General features: G+C 26.7%; 1 protein-coding gene across 2 annotated transcripts in view; it reads left to right on the top strand.

The window, feature by feature from the left end:
- Nucleotides 1-16,008, top strand: part of LOC111675673 — a 52,553-nt gene extending 36,545 nt beyond the window's left edge. For both annotated transcript variants that reach the window (XM_046950754.1, XM_046950755.1), the window contains 10 exons: nt 264-1,706; nt 1,930-2,195; nt 2,717-2,965; nt 7,267-7,663; nt 9,389-9,786; nt 9,990-10,164; nt 11,602-11,812; nt 13,078-13,346; nt 13,741-14,265; nt 15,915-16,008. In XM_046950754.1, the coding sequence (XP_046806710.1) occupies nt 264-1,706; nt 1,930-2,195; nt 2,717-2,965; nt 7,267-7,663; nt 9,389-9,786; nt 9,990-10,164; nt 11,602-11,812; nt 13,078-13,346; nt 13,741-14,178 (3,846 nt within the window). In that variant the 3' untranslated portion in view covers nt 14,179-14,265; nt 15,915-16,008. The remainder of the gene's footprint in view (nt 1-263; nt 1,707-1,929; nt 2,196-2,716; nt 2,966-7,266; nt 7,664-9,388; nt 9,787-9,989; nt 10,165-11,601; nt 11,813-13,077; nt 13,347-13,740; nt 14,266-15,914) is intronic.
- The last annotated feature ends 6,091 nt before the right edge of the window (nt 16,009-22,099 follow it).

Here is a 22,099-nt window from a genome sequence, read left to right on the forward strand (position 1 = left end):
TAAGTCCGGACTATATTATACTCTAATGTCCAGAAGTGTAGTCTAGTCTAAAGTCGAGACTTTATAGTTCTACTCTAAAGTCCAGATCTGATGTCTAGTCTATAGTCCATTCAATAGTCTACTCCATAGTCCAGTATCTGTAGTCCAGACTATTATGATTATAGGGTATCATATAGTCAAGGTTGGCCGATTATTATTTTAACATAGTTTTATTTTATTTCATTTAGTTTTTGTTTTTGTTGTTGTTTCTCCTCCCATTACAGTTAATTAAATTCTCAGCACAAAACAACTATGATCCACAGCAAATAGTGAAAATCCTTCTAGAGATACAATCGGAAAATAAGCTACAAAAGATATTCAATAATGGCAGTTTTGATGCAACGCGTATATTAAAGCATTCAATTGCCAGCTCACTGCAGGCAATGTTGCAAACATTTCGCAACAATTGTATACAATATAATCCACATATACACTACATGCAACCGAATCCATTAGCGCGTGTTGCACTAACACAGCTTATGACACGTATTGTTGAAATGATGCGACGACAGAAGCAGGCGTTTCAAACTGAAGGTGGTGGCGGTGGTAAACAACAAACTAACAACAATAATAATAGTACAGACAATAATAAACAACAAGCAACAGTTGTTAAAGGCAGCAGTAGCAGCAATAGTAGTACTACTAGTAGTAATTTTAGCCATATTGTTGTTGTTGATAGAAATAATACCATTGGTGATGTTGACAGTGGTATTGGTAGTGGTGTCAATGTCGGTATTGGTATTCCTAATGTTATTGGTGCTACAAATAATGATGGCATTCTTTTACCCATTACGAGCATGGATGACACCATCAATACCACCATACATTTGTGTGAAGCTGTAATCGCATTAATGGAAAACATTAAACAAATTGAGGTGACAGCACTAATTTACATCGAATCGAAATTCATTGATAAATTCTTAAGTGAACACTTGTTGCGACCGGAACATGTAATAACACTAGTGCGATTCATGGGCTGCTGTTGTCAATGTATTAAAGGCATACTTAATAGGCCTTCGCTAGTGTCACTAACCCATGAAGAAAGGAATTGTATAACCGTGTCTCTGCAATGTATTGATATATTGCTACATCAAAAATTCATTTGGTATGCACTCAATCAGCAGCAGCAACAAACATTGGGTAAAAGCATGCCAGCAACATCAAGTGGGAGTGGTGGGTTGGTTAGTGGCACCACCACTAACAGCACAACTGTTTCGGATTCAATTGATTCATGTTTGCCACTGACAAAGTGTGAACTAAATAAAATTATTTGTTTACTCCTTGATGTTGTTGTTATGTCGGGCTCTTTGTTATTGGAAAATACTATATTCTATAGGAAATATAAAAATGCTTTGAGGTCTTCAGCGAAATGTTCAAATAAACAGCAACAACAAAAACAAGACCACGAACATAAACATGAAAAACATCAAAATGAAGAAAAAAGTTTCGAAAATGAAGCTTGGCTAACGGCAGAATACAATCCAAAAGTTATATTTCTTGGAAAATTAATTGAAACTAAAATTGGCAACAACGATAAAGGCATTTGTTTTGGTGGTTGTGAATACTATGGTAGCACAACATCATCCAGCTTGTCTGCTTTAGCTTTATCAAACATTGATGTTTTAGACCTCAAAGGCATAAATAACCAGTTTGATTTTATATCATTGGTAAGTTTAATATTAATTTTCTTTCTCTTCTACACTTTATTATCTTTGTTAACAAGCACTTTTGCGAAAGTATTTATTCTTGAAATTATTTTAATATTGTTTTAATTACACAATCTTTTTTGGGTGAAAGAATAAAGACTTTTGTTTGTTACAAAATAATTTGAGCCTTTAATGATGTCGCTTAAAATTGAAATTTTCTTCTTCATCTTTTATTATTTTGCAGCATACTTTGTTATCAATTTCAATTTCATCTTTGAGATTTAATCTGTTCTATGCTTTGGCTGTAACACCATATGAAATTATACAACAGCAACAACGTTTATTGGCCTGTCAGAGCACAACTACATCACCAACAACATCTCCTTCACATAAAAGTCAATCAGGCACATCAGCTGGAGCAGCAACTACCAACAGCAGCAATTCGATGTTGCCAATTATACCCATCGAAAGCCTTAGTGATGTCGATATTTTGAAAAGTTTTGTTAAAAGGTATTCTTTTTTTTCTCTTCTCCATTCGTTTCAAATTAAAAATTTAACAAGAACTGCTTTATAAAGACACAAAATCATTTTGAATTGTTTAAATTTCCATTCAAGTTTAAGTCTCAATTACTAGTACAAAAGTTTAATCTATTTAATAGAGTAGACACAAGTATTTTGTATTAAAAGATTAGAAAAATATGTCTGCTTTTTAAAGTTCTATTGAATCGATAAATAGCCTTGAGTGGTTTACATTTCTTTCCACTTGTTTTCTTTTAGTTGTAAAATTTTATTTGTCAATATGTCGTCAAGTCTATGTTAAACATAAAGAAAAATCTTAAAATGTTCTACCAATTTCTGCTCGACCTCATAAAAAACTATATAAATCTTTAGTTCTTATTACTTTTTATTTATCTATTTATCTTTTCGTGTAATATTTCATTTTGTTCTTCATCTTTTAAATGTCTACTGCTGGTCTTGTCATATCTTTATTATTATTATTGTTCTTGTTGTTGTTTTTTGTTTATTTATAGATTGTCAATTTTTGGTTTTACTACACGTCAACAATTTGAGGAATATTTTATGACATTTTTACTTCTAATCAATAAAGTTTATGACGAAAATATGGTGGACCAGCAAGAACAATATCAAATACGTAGTATTTGTTTGGAAGCTATTATGGAACTTTTAATTACGTACAAAACTTTTCCAATTGTGGGTAATAAACTTTCACTGTATCATCATACAACTCGTTGGAATCGTATTAATTGTGATAGTATAAGGTAAGTGAAAAGAAGATGTATAATATTATACAATATAGTATGTATATATATATATATATATACATAAGTAAAAGTACGTTAAGGTTTCTACAATTTCAGTAGTTCATATTCTGTCATGATGTACTAAATATTCCATACAATTGTTTTTTTTTTTTTTTTTTTCATTGTGCAGTAAATATAAGTATGAATGTATGAAGTATTTTTAAACCATTTCCAAATTATTGGCTTTAATTTAATTTGTATTTTTTATTATGTTGGAGTTAAAGGGGATCAACATTGGACAATATTGTCCAAAGGACTTTATGTCCAAATTTTTTTTATATTTTTATCATAATATATCATACAACTAGAACTGAACTAGAACTGAACTAGAACCGAACTGAACTAGAACTGAACTAGAACTGAACTACAACTGAACTAGAACTGAACTAGAACTGAACTAGAACTGAACTAGAACTGAACTAGTACTGAACTAGAACTGAACTAGAACTGAACAAGAACTGAACTAGAATCGAACTAGAACTGAACTAGAACTGAACTAGAACTGAACTAGAACTGAACTAGAACTGAACTAGAACTGAACTAGAACTGAACTAGAACTGAACTAGAACTGAACTAGAACTGAACTAGAACTGAACTAGAACTGAACTAGAACTGAACTAGAACTGAACTAGAACTGAACTAGAACTGAACTAGAACTGAACTAGAACTGAACTGTAACTAAACTAGAACTGAACTAGAACTAAACCTGAATGATTTAGAAAAAATAGAACATTTTTATACATTGAAAACAGTGTAATAATAGTATTTAGTTTAAAAAGAGGAAGAACCACATGAAGTACAACTGCAATGAAAAATTGAAAGTAAAAGAGTTTCAGTAGAACAAAATATTAGACAAAGTACATGAGTCGCATACTGTGTATGTCAGTGGGAATGCATCATATACATAGAATACTTGTGTGTGTGAGTAATTGTGTGATCTTTAATGTTACAAGTTAGACAACATTATTGCACTTAAGGGGCTTTTAAAAAGTATATGTATTCGTACTTGTATACTACTACTGTGTTTAAATGTTTTCGCACTTACAGCTAAATATGTATATATGTATACATACACAGAAATTGTGTTTCAATATTGTAGGAAACGTATATATGTATGTATGTGAGTGTTAAAACAGGCTAGGAATGCCAATGAAAATGTTTTGATGGAGGATTTTTTTACTTTTAACAAACTATTTTTAAGTTAAAAGCAAAAAAACTATATACATTAGTTTATTGTTGTAACCATGTTTGTAAACTGCAAGTATTAGTATGTTTCAATACATTTGAAGTTATTGCGAAAATGCATTTTAGATTTTCTTTTTTCTTCTCTCTATTCAAAAGTTAATCAATATTATGTGGCGTATACTTTATATAAATAACAAGTTTTATCTAAACATATTGCGTATACGCGTAGTGGCGCTAAATAGGTCAAGAGTTTTCAATTAAAGAAATGAATATTATATTCTTTAAGTTTAATGAATACAATTTTTTGTATGAAAGTAAGTTTTTTTTTAAATATTTATATAAATTTAAAATAGAGAAAAAATTTATATAAAGAAAATTTTTTTGAATTTCTCTATTAAGAAAATTTTCGGTATAGAAATCGGTTTTCAAAAAAATTTATTTAAAAAAGAATTATCAAAAGGTATTCTTAAAGGAAGAATCATATATTTTTTTTCTAAAAATTTTGTATAAATGTAGAATTTATTGAAACATTTAAAAATGAAGTCATGTGACTACAACAATTAAAAAACTACTCATACAAAACAAAACAACAACAGGATATTTTACCACAAAAACAACATCAAAACAATTAAAAAATTTTATTTTATATTAAACAAAAAATTTACTATAGTATATAATTTATTTTTTTGTTTGATTATGTTTCGACCAACTTTATTGTATATCACTAGATAACATACACATATGTATATAACATTATGTATGTATAATGAATAACATATATGTATAAATGTACATACATGTAGTTTATATGAATGTATGTGAACGTGTTTATCTGTCTCACCATGTTTAACTTTAAAAAAACTTTTAAGTGGCCATTGGATGTTGTTGTGAACTATATTAAAAAAAATACAATAAAACATGTAAAATACTTGTGGTTTTTGCAACTTTTTTCCATTATTGCCTTTTTAATTTTAGAGTATTTTCTCTGTATGAATAAACATACATTTGTATGTATGCAAACGCATACATTTAAACATACATTCATTAAATATTTTTTGAGATATGTTAAGAATTATATACAAAACTTTTTTTTATATATACATATATTACTAAAAAAATAAATTATTTAAAACATACAAATATAATAATAATCATAACAACAAACAGCAGCAACAATTTGTTAACAACATATGCTTTAACACTTTTCTGTAGCCAGATACTTTGTTATTTTTAACTCGTTTGCAAAACGAGAATGAAACACAACTACAAATGTACATTCACACTTAAATTTACACTCATATAAAATGTTTTAGTACAAATTTTTAATTTAATTTTTTAATTATTCATATATTTGGAATAACGATGAACTTGTAGAAAAAAAAAACAAATTCGTTAAAAATACAAAGTTTTTTGAATCAAAATCGATATAGTTGTTCTAACTTTGGTTGCTGCTCATTTTACAACTACATGTAATTGATGATCATGCATTACCAATATTTGTAACTCTAAACTTTGTCCATTTTTATACAGTTTACTTGTAGTAACTTCAAAGAACCACACTTGATTTTATTATAGACAAAAACTAAATTTATATTTTCATCATTTCATTGTTACTTTCTCGTTTGTAATGGAGTACTTGAGTTTGGTAATTTTTGTTTAAAGTGTATGGTTCTTTTATTTTACATATTTTTTAATTATTTTGAGAATTTCAAATAAACATACATACATTCATTTAAACTTGTTAGTATGTGCTTTAAATTTTGTTTAAAAACAACTTGTTTTATTAATAAAATGGAGAAGAAAGAAAGAGGAAATATTTGAAAAAACATTTAAAATGAAAAATGTTGTATGGTAGAGTACTTGAAATATTTAATATTTTTTAAATTAATTATTGCATAACAAATATTTACAATTAGAAAAAAATTAAGAATTAAAAAAAAAAATAAGATTGATATATAGATAAATATATAGATAAATAGATAGATAGATACACGCAGAGAAAAAATATAGTTGTGGTAACCATAATCTAAGAGCAACATATTATGGTAAGAATTATGGTTAAAGTAAAAACATATTATAATCATTTTTACTATAAAGAAATATCATATTATGATCATTATTAGTATAATAATCTATCATATTACGATTAAACATAGTCCAAATATTTCATCATAATATAGTTTTATTAATCATATTGTAGTTTCAAGCAACCACATTATGGTTTCTTGTAATCATATAATAGCTTCAAGTAATCATATTATTGTTTCAAGTAACCATATTATGGTTACAAGTAGTCACATGTCTTCAAGTAACCATGTTATGGTTACATATTAAACATAATATGGTTAATTTAATGCGCTCGGCGTAAAATGTAATTATTTGTTAATTTTCTTTTAAACAAACACAAAACTTCCAAGCACTGATATTCCCATAAAAATATATATCCACACTTTCATGCCAATATAAACACAATTTAATTTTTTTATTATTAATTTTTTATGTACACTATTTTTTTATTTATTTCTTTTGTTTCCTGTTATATTTTTAGATATTATTTATTTTTCACAATTATTTTAACACTGCGATTGTTTAACAATTTATTTAATCCTATCTAGAACGAATAAATCATACAACTGATAGAAAATTGGGGATACCAAAATATTTTTAATAGTAAACGTATTTTACTTACAACTTAAACATTATATGGATAAACGTGTAAAATCCTACCATTTAATGGTTATTTGATAGTTTAAATTTATCTAAATAACATAATATGTTTAAATAATTATCATTATTTAGTTGTTGTAAAAATAATTATTTTTCAGAGAATCATTCTCAAATTTATTATTGTCATAAATATATAAATGTTTTCAGTAACTAAAATATTGATGAAGTTCTATAAAAATAACAATTGTTTGGTTATAATAACAAAATATTGTTACAAAAAACACGCAGAGAAAAAACCATGTTTTTTCTCTGCGTGTACTAAATATAAAACCTATTATTAAAATTTAAATTTCATTTACCAATTTTACAACTTTTTTTTTATTTTTTATTCTCTTCCTCTTTTATAGCCTCAAAAAACTTCATGAAATTCAACTTATTATTTCACCATCCAATGTCTTCTATCACAGCAATTTGGAACGCAATCTTGTATCTGATTCAGTAATTGGTACTCAATATTTTGCAGCAAATCAATTTGATTTGAATTTCATTTGGCAACAAATGGAAAATTCCTCATCACCCTCGTCCTCTTCGCAAAACTCATCGATTGATGAAAGCGATTCATTGTCATTGGCTGGTGGCGGTGAGGAAAGTTTAACATCAAAAACTTCATCGGCAACGAAACATTTGTGTGGCGTTGCTGCAAATACAGCATATAGAAATTATCAATATTTTACAAAACAATCTGGTGTCGATTATAAAAGTAGTTCACAACTAATATTTGATGTTCTTATGCAAATGATTGAGGTAAGTTTTTATTTTCCACTTTATTTAGTTGGTTGTTGTAGTTTTCTCATTTTGCGCTTAAATGATGGAAATATAAATTGCGTTTAAAAATGTATGTATGTACAAGTTAAACTTAAAGTTTAGAGCAATAATCCATAATGGAGTATTATTTAGTAAATCAGCAGTGATGCTGAAACTGGTTAAAAAGGAGTAAAGAGTACTTTATTTCGAAATGTAATAATGCAATTTTAAGATTTCTTGGATTATCGCCTAAAGGTTTTATTGAAACGTTTTTGAATTAACCAAGATTTTAGTTTTGGCAAGTTTATTTGAATTCATTTTTAAAATAAGTTGCGGTATCACTGCATTTTCCTAACGCTTTTTGTTTTTTTTTTCTTGTTACTAAATATCACAAGGGGAATACCCGTTAGTGGTGGAGTACAACGAATAGCATAAAATAAAAGTAATAACATGAGAAATTATAGCAATATTTGCAAAAATAAAAGAGGAAAAAAACTAAGAAATTCTTTTTAAACGTACGTGCTGCGTACGTAAATGTAAAATATGTATGAACTCGTACAGTGGATAAATACTTTAAAGCGGATGCACATTTTGCACATGAATGTTATATGCAAATTTAGCACATTTCTCTACTACGATTTTTTCCCCATTTGCTACTTTTTCACAAAGACTGTGCGGGTTGTGTACTAAAGTGGTGTTAATGTAATTTGTGTGTCATAAAGTCCAGTCTATAGTTTAGTCAGGACTATAGTCTAGTCTATAGTCAGGACTATAGTCCAGTCTATAGTCAGGATTATAATCTTGTATATAGTCAGAACTATAGTTTAGTCTATAGTCTGGACCATAGTATAGTCTATAGTTAGACCTATGTTCTAGTCTATAGACTGGACTAAAGTCTAGTTTATAATCTGGACTATTGTCTATTCTATAGTCAGGACTAAAGCTTAGTCTATAGTCACAACTATAGTCTAGTCTATAGTCAGGACTATAGTGTATTGTCAGGACCATAGTATTGTCTATAGTTACACCTATAGTCTAGTCTATAAACTTGACTAAAGTGTAGTCTATAATATGTCTATTCTATAGTCAGGACTATAGCTTATATAGCTATAGTCTATAGTCATCACTAAAGACTAGTCTATAGTCCTTACTACAATCAAGTCTATTGCCAGGACAAAAGCCTTGTCTATAGTTAAGACTATTGTCTAGTCGCAAGTCAGCACTATAGTCTATTCTTTAGTCAAAACTATTCTGGTCTATGTATAATCATAGACCAGCACTACAGTCTAGTCTATAGTCAGATCTACATCCTAATCTGTAGTCAGGACTACTCTTGTCTATTGGTCTGTATTGGTCGGTATTACAGTTTATTCTTAAGATTTCTCTTTATTTAGTAAGGATTACAATCTTGTCTATACCAACCTATTTGATCTGTAGTCTATATATGAACACCCTTTGTCGACAATAATCGTATGTTAACACAAGTGTATAAGTAGGTGTGAGCGTAAGAATATTTTCTATACATGGTTGAATACTATAAAAGACTTACAAAAGAATAACAATTTTCTACTGTTATTTTTTGTCTGCCCATTATATTTTTTCTTATTTTCAAAAAATGCAAAAGTAAGAATACATATTTGTATGTGTGCCTGTTCTTTTTTCCTTTTTGTTTTTATTTAATTCATTTTCTTTTTATTTCATCTTTTCGTTTCGTTTCCTTTGTAGCAAAACCACATTTTAATACTACCAAATTTAGTGAAATTCACTGAAATTTGCGAAAATCGTGAACAGATTAAACAAATCTGGGAAAAGGCTGACTATTTAAAGTCTCACATACCGATGGACGATACGATCTCACATCAACATTTAATCTATTTGCTGTGCAAGACAAAGGGCATGTTAATACCCTCCCCTTTGGAGATGTTAAGTTTGGAAGCTTTAATTAAAAATTACTTAAAGTCATCACATCTTTTTATAAGATGTGCTGCCCTCAATGGGCTGTTAAGTCTATTGGAAAGTTATGCAAAGACTAGTACAACAATTGGCAAATTAAGTGATGAGTTGGTAAGATTGAAGGATATTGTTTTGGCATACATCGATAAACATGGTTTAATTGAAGAAAGGTAAGAGAGAAAATATTGAGATGTTTTTCTTTTTTTTGAAATTTTAAAAGATTTCTTTGTTATTAGTTTAAGGATAAAAGAGAAAATATTTGTGCTTACATAAATATGTAGGTGTAAACATGTTTGAAACAATAATGTACTTTTTTATTTTACATGAGAATTAATTGAAGAAAATGGTTTTGCTTTTCTTATTTTTATTTCAGCCCCTTAATATGTAGTGATGTACATACAAAATTAATATGGACTTTAAACTACTGTTTAATGGAATGGACTTCAAAACTAGATCCTCAATGCAATTTAGCTTATCATACTAAATTGAGCGTAATGAAATTATTGAAAAATTCTAGCAATGAACAAGTCTACCTCTGTTGTTTGCATGTAAGTTTTAACCAGACCAACAAGTCCTTAATTTAAAATTCATTTTATATTATTGTTAGAGAAATCTACAAAACGAAAACAATATTAAAAAAAAACTGAATCTTTTATTAGTTTGTTATACAAATTTCAAATGAGTGTTACAAACTGTATTATAAAACAACCCTAACAATTTTTGATTTGGTTTGTGTGTGTGTTTTTTTTTTTTTGAAAAAGTAAATGAAAATACAAATCCTAGCTACTGGATTTGTATTTTCAGTTAAAGGAGATGCCAATAAGTTAGTTTAAAAGGAGGATGATAAAACATATCATCCTGTAAGGTCTTTTTTTGCACTCCTTTACCAGAAGCTCTGATGAGAATCAAAGCCACGATCTCCAGACTAGCAGACTAGACTACGCTGATGTAATTCGATTTATATTTGTATTTACTACATAAGACCTTGTGTTGCTTATATTGTAGTAGTTATAACAATTTTTGTCATAAGAAAACCCACACAATAACTCTGACCTCCCAGCAGATAACAATCAAATCGTTTAGTTGTTATTTTAGTTTTATTTCAATTGAAAACGCAAAAGAAAGAAAAAACCCATAAAAAAGTCTAGCTATTATATGATTTTCAAAATCTCTATATTAATTTCAATATAAACTTACAATATCCATAATCCCCATTGTTCTATAACAATTTGTTATGGCAACTCTTAGCTTTTCGATTTTTGTACATATATGCATGTATATAGTTATTGTTTTTGGTATTATACTGACTGGTTTTACACTTACGAATGTACTTTCAATTGCAATTGGAATTGTTATTTTTATTGTTATTATCTTAATTTGTTTTATTTTCATTTTCAAACAAACATATACTCAATCGTAGATATATGTTTCCCGTAGTTCGGAGGGGATATTCTGAACATATGATTTTTGTCTTCAACTATATTCAATTGGATCAGTTTTGGTTATAAATTCTTAAATTAAATCCTTGTGGGACTCCGTTAGGTTAGATGGTAGTTTTGTATTCTTTTAATCCGGAGATGTTAGTTTGGGTTCCCAGTGATTAAAGGTCCCGACAGTGATCTTGCTGTATTTCTTACGATTTGATGTAAACTACAACCTCCTTCAAACTTTCATTAGATTACTTGAGAACTATTAAGAAAAATTACTATATAAAAGTGATATATTAACTCCTTGCAAAATTGCGGAATAGATTCTGCTGCTGTTTGTTTTCATGTGGTTTTTGTTATTTTTTGGTATTGACTAAAAAGTACCCTCCAACAGAAAAGCAATGCAAACAGTAAAAAAAGGCAACAAATATATAGTTAAAACCCAAAAAATAAAAATATATACTTACAAATATGTTTGTATATATTTTTTTTTGTATTTTCACTATATATACATGCATATAAATAAATAAATGTTTGTGTTTATTCGTTTCTCCATAGGGTTTGGAACGTATGATTGTCCTTGATAATAAAGTTAACAGCAAGAGTAGCACCGGTAGTAGTGGTGTCACCACCACCAGCCATGGTGCAGACAATCAAAACCAAATATTGCGGCCCTGCATCGAAAAACTTGCTCTTGAATTGGCTAAATTGGAAAACGAAAAGTTTTCAATTCCCGCTTTGAAATTACTATTGTCCTGCATTTATGTGGGTAAGTATTACAAATATTTCCTCTATATATATGTACATTTGTATGTATTTCATTTTTTTAGCATTTTATCTGTTATAGATGTATGTTGAAATGTGAAAAGATGTGTGTATGTTTGGTTATGTGTGTGTGTCTAAATGCTAAAAAAAGGATTTCATGTAATGGTTCTGTATTTTCATTTAATTTTTTTCTTTTTTTTATTAACAAATCTATTGATTTGAGGATTGTGTGTTGATTTTTCTATGTTTATTCATTACATTTTATTATTATTTTTTTGGAGTTTATTTATATATATATTTTTGTTGTTTTTGCTAAGAAAATCGGCAAATTTGTTTAGTGTTTTTTTGTTTTTTTCTCTCCTTTGGATAATTGGAATTAATAATTTTTGTTTTGTATTTTATTCAATTTAAATTTTTGTTAAAAAATATATATAAAGGGAATTTTAAACCAAAATCGAAGAATTAACATAAATCATGTTTATATTTTTTCGGGGAATTGAAACTGAATTACTATAGATAGATAGATAGATAGATAGATAGATAGATAGAAAGAAAGATAGATAGATAGATAGATAGATAGATAGATAGATAGATAGATAGATAGATAGATAGATAGATAGATAGATAGATAGATAGATAGATAGATAGATATATAGATAGATAGATAGATTCAAATTTTAAAAATTAAAAAAATAGTTTTTGGTAATTTTTTCATTCCATCTATTAAAATATATAAACAAAGTGATTAGGATTTAAAATTTCTAATTAAATTTAAATTGTGTTTTCTTTAAATGAATTTCCTGTTCCTGTTAGACACACAAATATACACACATCTTTAACATTTAATAAATTAATTAGGTTTTCCATTTTCTACATGCTTACAGTCCTTAAATACAGTGCTGCTGAGTACAAAGTAAAACAATTGTTTGTTTGATTGGTTTTTGTTTATAATTGTTGTGCCACGATTTACCGCCACAAATTTAACAATAAGTTTATAATGCGATTATATTTACTGTTGTGTGGTAGTGTAAATGTGTGGGTGGTAGTGATTGTGTGTATTTGTGTGTTTTTGTGTAAATATATGTATTTAACTACATGTACAATAATTTAACTTTATTACAACAATTACTATTTACTTGGATATTTGAAAACACAAATTACCTTTATTTAGCAGAAAACTCTATATAGATTTACATATACATATATATATATATTTATATAAAACACATACATATATATTTTCTATTTATGTGTATTATTTATGTATAGGCTCGGCAAAACAATTGGAAAATACAGAATTAAGTAATGGCATTGTACAAGACGACCCGGAGATAATCGCCCAACAAACTGATAAAGTTGATATTTTGCTGCAATGCATTAAAACCGCAACTGAAGAAGCGGCTTGGATTTATGGGCAAGTATTGTGCCAAATGATACGTGATTTAGTGCCACCTAAAGAAATATTGACGAAGGTCATAAAGGAGTTCTTAGCAATAAATCAACCACACAGCGATGTTATTGCCATGATTGTATTTCAGGTATGTCTGCTATAATCATAGTTATTTAGTTTAATTTATAAAAGATAATTTTATATGTATTAAACGAAACGACATCATATTTATTAAAGAAAATATTTTAAAATTATTATGGTAATATTACAAATAAGCAGATGATCACGAACTCTTCTACAGTTTAATAAGTTTATAAAGTGAAATTATGAAAATATTTTACGCAAAATCTTGCCTCATGTTTGAAAGTAGCAAAATTTAATAATTTTTAATTTAACATTTATATCTTTAAGACTCTATGCTTTATAGTAATTATAAAAATAAATTGTAATTATGTACATTTCACTCTTATTACTCTGCATGTTACGTACAAGTTCTTGATTTAATCTTCTTTCTTTGTTTTTTGTTTTCTTTTCTCCAACAGGTTTTCCGTTCGGCCATTGATTCTTCATTTTTACAACAATTACAAGATTGGCTCACCTGCTCATTGCCCACGTTTTTAGCTTTGCCCGAACAGAAAGCAGTCTGGAGTCTGAGTGTTGTATTTCTTTCGGCTTCTATAAATCTTCATTTAATGAAACTATTTCCTTTGCTGTTGAGTGGCATACCAACACCAACATCATCTGTAACAGTAACAACTACAGCAGCATCAGCAGCAGCAACTAGTAAAATACCAACAACATCAGCAAATACTTCAAGAATGAATTGTGAAAAATTGGGTCATCACGAAATTGCATTGTTCGTGACATCTGCTCAGGATTTCTATGCAAAATTGGGCAATGAACAAAAAGTACGTTTTCGCGATGCCTTTAAGGAATTTCATCATATTAAAGTCTACAACAAGATGTTACAAAGTCTATAACAACACTAACAACAGCCAAATATTATCAACGACACCACCACCACCACCCAAAAGCAGAAAAAACTCAACATAATGAAAAATTATAATGTATGTGTATACTTACTTACGCGATATTTATGTATAAGTTGTGTGTGTGTGTTAGTATGGTCCTGCAGAAAAAAATATTAATGTTGTTAATTATTTTTTTTTTAGGAGAAACTTTCATAAAATTTCTTTGAAATAAGATATTTTATAAAATTTTTTATAAAAGAAAATAATTTCGAACAAGAACAATTTTAAAATATATGTTAAAAAATGTCAAATTTTTCGATAAAAATATTTTTCGAAATTTTTTGAAAAATGTTCTATTAAAGTCTAAAATTTTGCATAATATTATAAAAAAAGGAATTTTTAAACATTTTATAAAAGAGAAATTTTTAAAAAAAATTCTATAGAAACAGAAAATTTTTGAAATTGTTTAAAATAAAATATATTTTATAAAATGTCAAATTTTTCTATAAAAATATTTCCTTATTAATAGAAAATTTTCCTTATTAATAGAAACATTTTCGAAAAATATTCTATAAAAATTGAAAATTTTAAAAAATATTAAAAAAAAGGAATTTTTGAAAAAAAATTCTATAGAAAAAACGATATTTTGAAAAAGAAAACTTACTAAAAAAAGGAATTTTTGGAAATTTTTTAAATTCTTTAAAGAAATTAAATTTTTGTTATAATTTATAAAAAAAAATGAGTAATTTATGACAAATAGAGAAATTTTCGCAAAATCTTTTAGGAAATTTAATGTTTTTCTATAAAAAGGAAATTTTTTGTAAAATATTCTATAAAAAGAAATCATTTTAAAAATTCTATAAAAAGCGGATTTTTTAAAAAATTTCTATAGAAAAAAAATTTCTATAGAAAAAAAATTTCTATAGAAAAAAAATTTCTATAAAAAGAAAAAACAAATTTTTTTGGACAAAATCTTGAAATTTTTTGCAAAGTTTCTTTAATAACAAATTTTTTTTTTAAAAAGTCTGTAAGAAAAGAGATTTTGGAGAAAAAATTAATAGAAAAAAGATAAATTTTTTAAGAATTTTCTATAAAAAGAGACATTTTTAAAAATATCTAAAGAAAAAGAGATTATTTGAAAACAATTTCTATAAAAAGAGACATTTTAAAAAATTTTCTGAAAAAAGATAAATTTTGGAAAAATTTCTAAATATAAAAGAAATTTTTTAAAAATTTTCTGTAAAAAGATAAATTTTGGGAAATTTTTCTAAAGAAAAAGAGAAATCTTTGAGAAATTTTTTATAAAAAAAGAAATTTTTTAAAAATATTTTATAAAACGGGAAATTTTTGAAACATGTTTTTGATAAGAAAACTTTATAAAAAATGTTATATAAAAAGTTAGTTTTTTTTTAAATTCTATAGAGAAGAAAAAAGTTTGGAAAATTTTCTACAGCGTAGAGAAATTTTCATAAAGTGTTTTTTTTGTGGACCTACCTAATACTCAAAACAACAAATATGTCTTTGTATATTATACATACATAAGTTGGTATGCGAAAATGTCGAGCTCTACACAATGGTTTTGTTGCTATAGTAGTTTTTGTTCTTCTCAGTTTTTATTTGTTGTTGTAGGAAATGAAAGAAAAGTGCAGTGCATGTCTTTAAATTGTAGTCTTAAGGCTAAATTGAAATTTATATTAATTTTACTAGAATTTTATGTTTTATTTTATAATTTTTTCTCATTTTAGTTGTAAAACACATTTCATTTCTCCAACCAACCAAAAAGCAAACCTTTCACATCATCTTCCCCACCAACTCTATCTAACAAATGGAAAACTCAAACGAAAAAAAAAAAACTTTAAAGAATTATTATATTTTTCGTTATACATACATATATTATAATCCCCTATTTAATTGCAAAATCTGAGAAAGCAGTTTCTAGTTTTTGTCTCCTCTCTATTCGCTTTTTTGTTTTAATATTTATTTTGTTATTGTAAAAATTGTTTCAAGACCAATATGCAATTATAGTTACAAGAAAAAAACTTTGATTCTTTTATTTGCAGTTTGTTTCATTTAGATTTTACTTCTATTTTACTTTAAAAGTAAAGCGTGAATAACTAATTGCCACAAAGATACCAATCTGTTGAAAATGTTTTCTATTTTAGGTATTTTAAGTTGAGTTCTTAAGTTGACGGAAAATGATTTATTTTACTTAAAAGAATTGAAGAAAATTTTTAAAAATTATGAAAGCTCTTAAAAGCTTAAAGATCACAAGTCAAATATGAATGAATTTTTTATAAAACTAAAAATAAGATTTGTAAGATTTTTTTTTCAAAACTTTAAGAGTTTTTCTATAAAACTAAAATACTAATTGGAAGAATAAGATGCGTAGTATTCAATAAAATATTACTATTATTGATCGACCACAGCAAAATGAACTTATTTCCTTTTTACCCATTACTCCACGAACTAATTTATATTAAATACAACTTGTTTAAAACTAATTACACTTTTTAATTAAATCGCATTAAACTATAAAAATAATGTTATTAATATTTAAATTATTTTTTGCTTAAATCTATATTTAAAATTTAAATGGCTTTAAAAAGTAAATATTTTGTTAAATGTAAATCAACGCCTCTAAAAATTTTATAATTTTAAACACATTTATTATTATTTATTAAATTTTTATCTAGAAATTACTTTTTTTTACATTTATTTTAATAAAAATATTATGATTATTACTATTATTATATTACTCAATTAAAATATTTAAATAAAATTTGTAAAATTCACTAAAACTAACTAAAAACTATTTGTTTTATTAAAAAAAATCTAAAATTACATAAAAATCTCATATTTCAACAATCTGGCCACATTTATAGGTCTCAAGTTTAAAAGACGACCATAGAATCCGTCTTTTTATTTTACCATCTATTTTTATTACTAATTCTTAAACTATTAACATAAAACGCAAAAGTAAAGAAATAAGAAAAACTAACCAAATAAAACTTAAAAATTTTAAGATTTTTATTCCTATAACAAGTTAATCCTTTTACCAATCGGCGTCGTTAGACGTTCATGTCGTCATTCACACTCTGTCGCTTTTAAAGTTTTTATTTCTTGCTAATTTTCTTTCAGCAGTAACAAGGACGCAGAGTTTTGTGTAATAGATGTGCGTGTGCAGGTGTGTATGTATGTTTTGTTGTAAGTTTTTTCTTTCATGCAAAAAACGTGTACTCATCTTCACCCAACAATTTTATACTTTTCTTGTTTTTTTTTTTTTAATTTTTTTTAAATTTTCGAATTTTTGTTATATACAGGAAAAGTATGAGCAGCGAGCAAAATTTAAAAGAAAGATAATTACTACTCCGGTTCTAAATATCCCGAAAAATGTTAAAATGTTTCTCAAATGAAAAAGTAAGGATTTTTTTTGCAAGAATGTAATACAACGAAAGGCAGGTATCATTTTTTTGTTATTATTAGATCGTGGATGTTTTTGTAGTTTGACGCTTGTCGCATTTATTAAAAATTGCCAACAATTTTGCCAACAGTTTAGCATTTCTTTTGTTTCACTAATACCATACTAAAATAAGACAATACAGCAATACCAAATACCCAAAAAACAAAAATTCAAACGTTTACATAATTGTCAGCTATTTACAAGATTAAAAAAGTGATTCTTATTTACGACTTATAATTTAAGGTCAAAGGTTATAACCAAAGTATTCATGAAATTTTAGGATAAATTAGGATTTATTATAAATTACTAAAAAAGTATTTTTTAAGTTGAATTCAAACATTTATGTTTAATGGGTTTAAGCGCAACATTTCTGCATGTATTGTTGAAGGGAGTCTTAAAAGGTGCTGTATGTATAGAAATGCAAAGAAATTTTTGTAAAATAAGAAATTTATTTGAATGCATAATTTAAAGTTTTTATCCCTCTTGTTCCAACAAGCGACCTTCGAATATTTTTTTACAGCTATAAACATACTAATATATACAGGGTGTGCAGATAGATAGATAGATAGATAGATAGATAGATAGATAGATAGATAGATAGATAGATAGATAGATAGATAGATAGATAGATAGATAGATAGATATATAGATAGATAGATAGATAGATAGATAGATAGATAGATAGATAGATAGATAGATAGATAGATAGATAGATAGATAGATAGATAGATAGATAGATAGATGGATGGATAAATAGATAGATAGATAGATAGATAGATAGATAGATAGATAGATAGACAGACAGATAGATAGATAGATAGATAGATAGATAGATAGATAGATAGATAGATAGATAGATAGATAGATAGATAGATAAATAGATAGACAGATAGATAGGTTGACAGATATATACTAGATCCTATAAATATTTCATTACCCTACAACTTTGGTAAATGTAGTAAATTTACCCAACCATAATATTCTTACTCAAACGACCGCGTCCTGTTAATTTATGTTGCGCATCTTGAACTTTTAATCCTGTTACCCACTTTAACTATGTTGCATACATTAGAGACGACTAGGAAAGTACAGAGTTTCTCTTACATATACATACATAAATGCTTAAAATATTAATTTAAGCTTATAATAATGTTATTATTATAAATTATGTTTCTTTTTTTCTTTGCGTCGGCGTCGTTAGACGTTCATGTCGTCATTCACACTCTGTCGCTTTTAAAGTTTTTATTTCTTGCTAATTTTCTTTCAGCAGTAACAAGGACGCAGAGTTTTGTGTAATAGATGTGCGTGTGCAGGTGTGTATGTATGTTTCGTTGTAAGTTTTTTCTTTCATGCAAAAAACGTGTACTCATCTTCACCCAACAATTTTATACTTTTCTTGTTTTTTTTTTTAATTTTTTTTAAATTTTCGAATTTTTGTTATATACAGGAAAAGTATGAGCAGCGAGCAAAATTTAAAAGAAAGATAATTACTACTCCGGTTCTAAATATCCCGAAAAATGTTAAAATGTTTCTCAAATGAAAAAGTAAGGATTTTTTTTTGCAAGAATGTAATACAACGAAAGGCAGGTATCATTTTTTTGTTATTATTAGATCGTGGATGTTTTTGTAGTTTGACGCTTGTCGCATTTATTAAAAATTGCCAACAATTTTGCCAACAGTTTAGCATTTCTTTTGTTTCACTAATACCATACTAAAATAAGACAATACAGCAATACCAAATACCCAAAAAACAAAAATTCAAACGTTTACATAATTGTCAGCTATTTACAAGATTAAAAAAGTGATTCTTATTTACGACTTATAATTTAAGGTCAAAGGTTATAACCAAAGTATTCATGAAATTTTAGGATAAATTAGGATTTATTATAAATTACTAAAAAAGTATTTTTTAAGTTGAATTCAAACATTTATGTTTAATGGGTTTAAGCGCAACATTTCTGCATGTATTGTTGAAGGGAGTCTTAAAAGGTGCTGTATGTATAGAAATGCAAAGAAATTTTTGTAAAATAAGAAATTTATTTGAATGCATAATTTAAAGTTTTTATCCCTCTTGTTCCAACAAGCGACCTTCGAATATTTTTTTACAGCTATAAACATACTAATATATACAGGGTGTGCAGATAGATAGATACATAGATAGATAGATAGATAGATAGATAGATAGATAGATAGATAGATAGATAGATAGATAGATAGATAGATAGATATATAGATAGATAGATAGATAGATAGATAGATAGATAGATAGATAGATAGATAGATAGATAGATAGATTCTATTAGAATAAATGTTTACAAAACTGGACTTCTTCGGCTAAAATAAACCAAGTTAAACAGTTTTTCTCTGCCTCTCCCGTAAAGTTTATTTTTATTGCCGTTTGCGTTTTAGATAACGATATAGTGTTTATAGACATCTTTACGTAAATTTTTTATATTTTACACAATTTATTTTAATATTTTATTACCTAAATAATATTTAATATGTTTATTATTGTATTTATGATAAATGAATTTTTCCAACATTCTTATGTCAAAAAGATAAATAACATGCTTTTTTTTCAATATTGGCAGATATTTTATGAGTTTTTTGTTTTCAATGTTACAATATATGATATTTAATATCACCAAGGTTATCAATATTTATGTAAATGGAAATCAAATCATTTAATCGAAATCAAACTATTTCTCGTTTCTTAATCTTAAATCCTATGGGGGTGACCGACTTTAGTTTCTTTAGTCTATAGAGACTGACCCACTCTAATATACATACATATACATAATAAATTTCATAGGAATAGATTTCCAAATTATTTTGTTTGTTAAATATGTATTCAAACATGGGTTAAATTTTAGACAAGTGTCATATCTAATCGTTTTATTTTTATTACACCGTTTCTATGGACGGGCGGTAATAGCTTAATCAATTATGATTTAAGGATATAAGTGTATGCGTTACAAACTTTAAAGTTTGGACTGAAGTTTGTAAAGCATAGATCTATAACCTCCTCCTCTATCTATCTATCTATCTATCTATCTATCTATCTATCTATCTATCTATCTATCTATCTATCTATCTATCTATCTATCTATCTATCTATCTATCTATCTATCTATCTATCTATCTATCTATCTATCTATCTATCTATCTATCTATTTATCTATCTATCTATCTATCTATCTATCTATCTATCTATCTATCTATCTATCTATCTATCTATCTATCTATCTATCTATCTATCTATCTATCTATCTATCTATCTATCTATCTATCTATCTATCTATCTATCTATCTATCTATCTATCTATCTATCTATCTATCTATCTATCTATCTATCTATCTATCTATCTATCTATCTATCTATCTATCTATCTATCTATCTATCTATCTATCTATCTATCTATCTATCTATCTATCTATCTATCTATCTATCTATCTATCTATCTATCTATCTATCTATCTATCTATCTATCTATCTATCTATCTATCTATCTATCTATCTATCTATCTATCTATCTATCTATCTATCTATCTATCTATCTATCTATCTATCTATCTATCTATCTATCTATCTATCTATCTATCTATCTATCTATCTATCTATCTATCTATCTATCTATCTATCTATCTATCTATCTATCTATCTATCTATCTATCTATCTATCTATCTATCTATCTATCTATCTATCTATCTATCTATCTATCTATCTATCTATCTATCTATCTATCTATCTATCTATCTATCTATCTATCTATCTATCTATCTATCTATCTATCTATCTATCTATCTATCTATCTATCTATCTATCTATCTATCTATCTATCTATCTATCTATCTATCTATCTATCTATCTATCTATCTATCTATCTATCTATCTATCTATCTATCTATCTATCTATCTATCTATCTATCTATCTATCTATCTATCTATCTATCTATCTATCTATCTATCTATTCGGTTGAGTAAGAATATTATGGTTGGGTAAATTTACTACATTCACCAAAGTTGTAGGGTAATGAAATACTTATAGGATCTATGTATCTATGTACCTATCTATCTATCTATCTATCTATCTATCTATCTATCTATCTATCTATCTATCTATCTATCTATCTATCTATCTATCTATCTATCTATCTATCTATCTATCTATCTATCTATCTATCTATCTATCTATCTATCTATCTATCTATCTATCTATCTATCTATCTATCTATCTATCTATCTATCTATCTATCTATCTATCTATCTATATATTGATTTGTGCAAGTACGGTCCAATATCGTCTTGATTGCAGTCAATTTCTACGCTAATTACTTGTGAGAACTTGCTTCCAATGACATCACTATGTTAATATAATGATTTAAAATGCTATTGTGTAAGTTCATTTTAGCATTTTAACCAATTACATGGTAGTGAAATTTTTACCGGGTACATACGTCTGCATTAC

This window comes from Lucilia cuprina, chromosome 4 (assembly GCF_022045245.1).
Source record: "Lucilia cuprina isolate Lc7/37 chromosome 4, ASM2204524v1, whole genome shotgun sequence".
Lineage (NCBI taxonomy): Eukaryota > Metazoa > Arthropoda > Insecta > Diptera > Calliphoridae > Lucilia > Lucilia cuprina.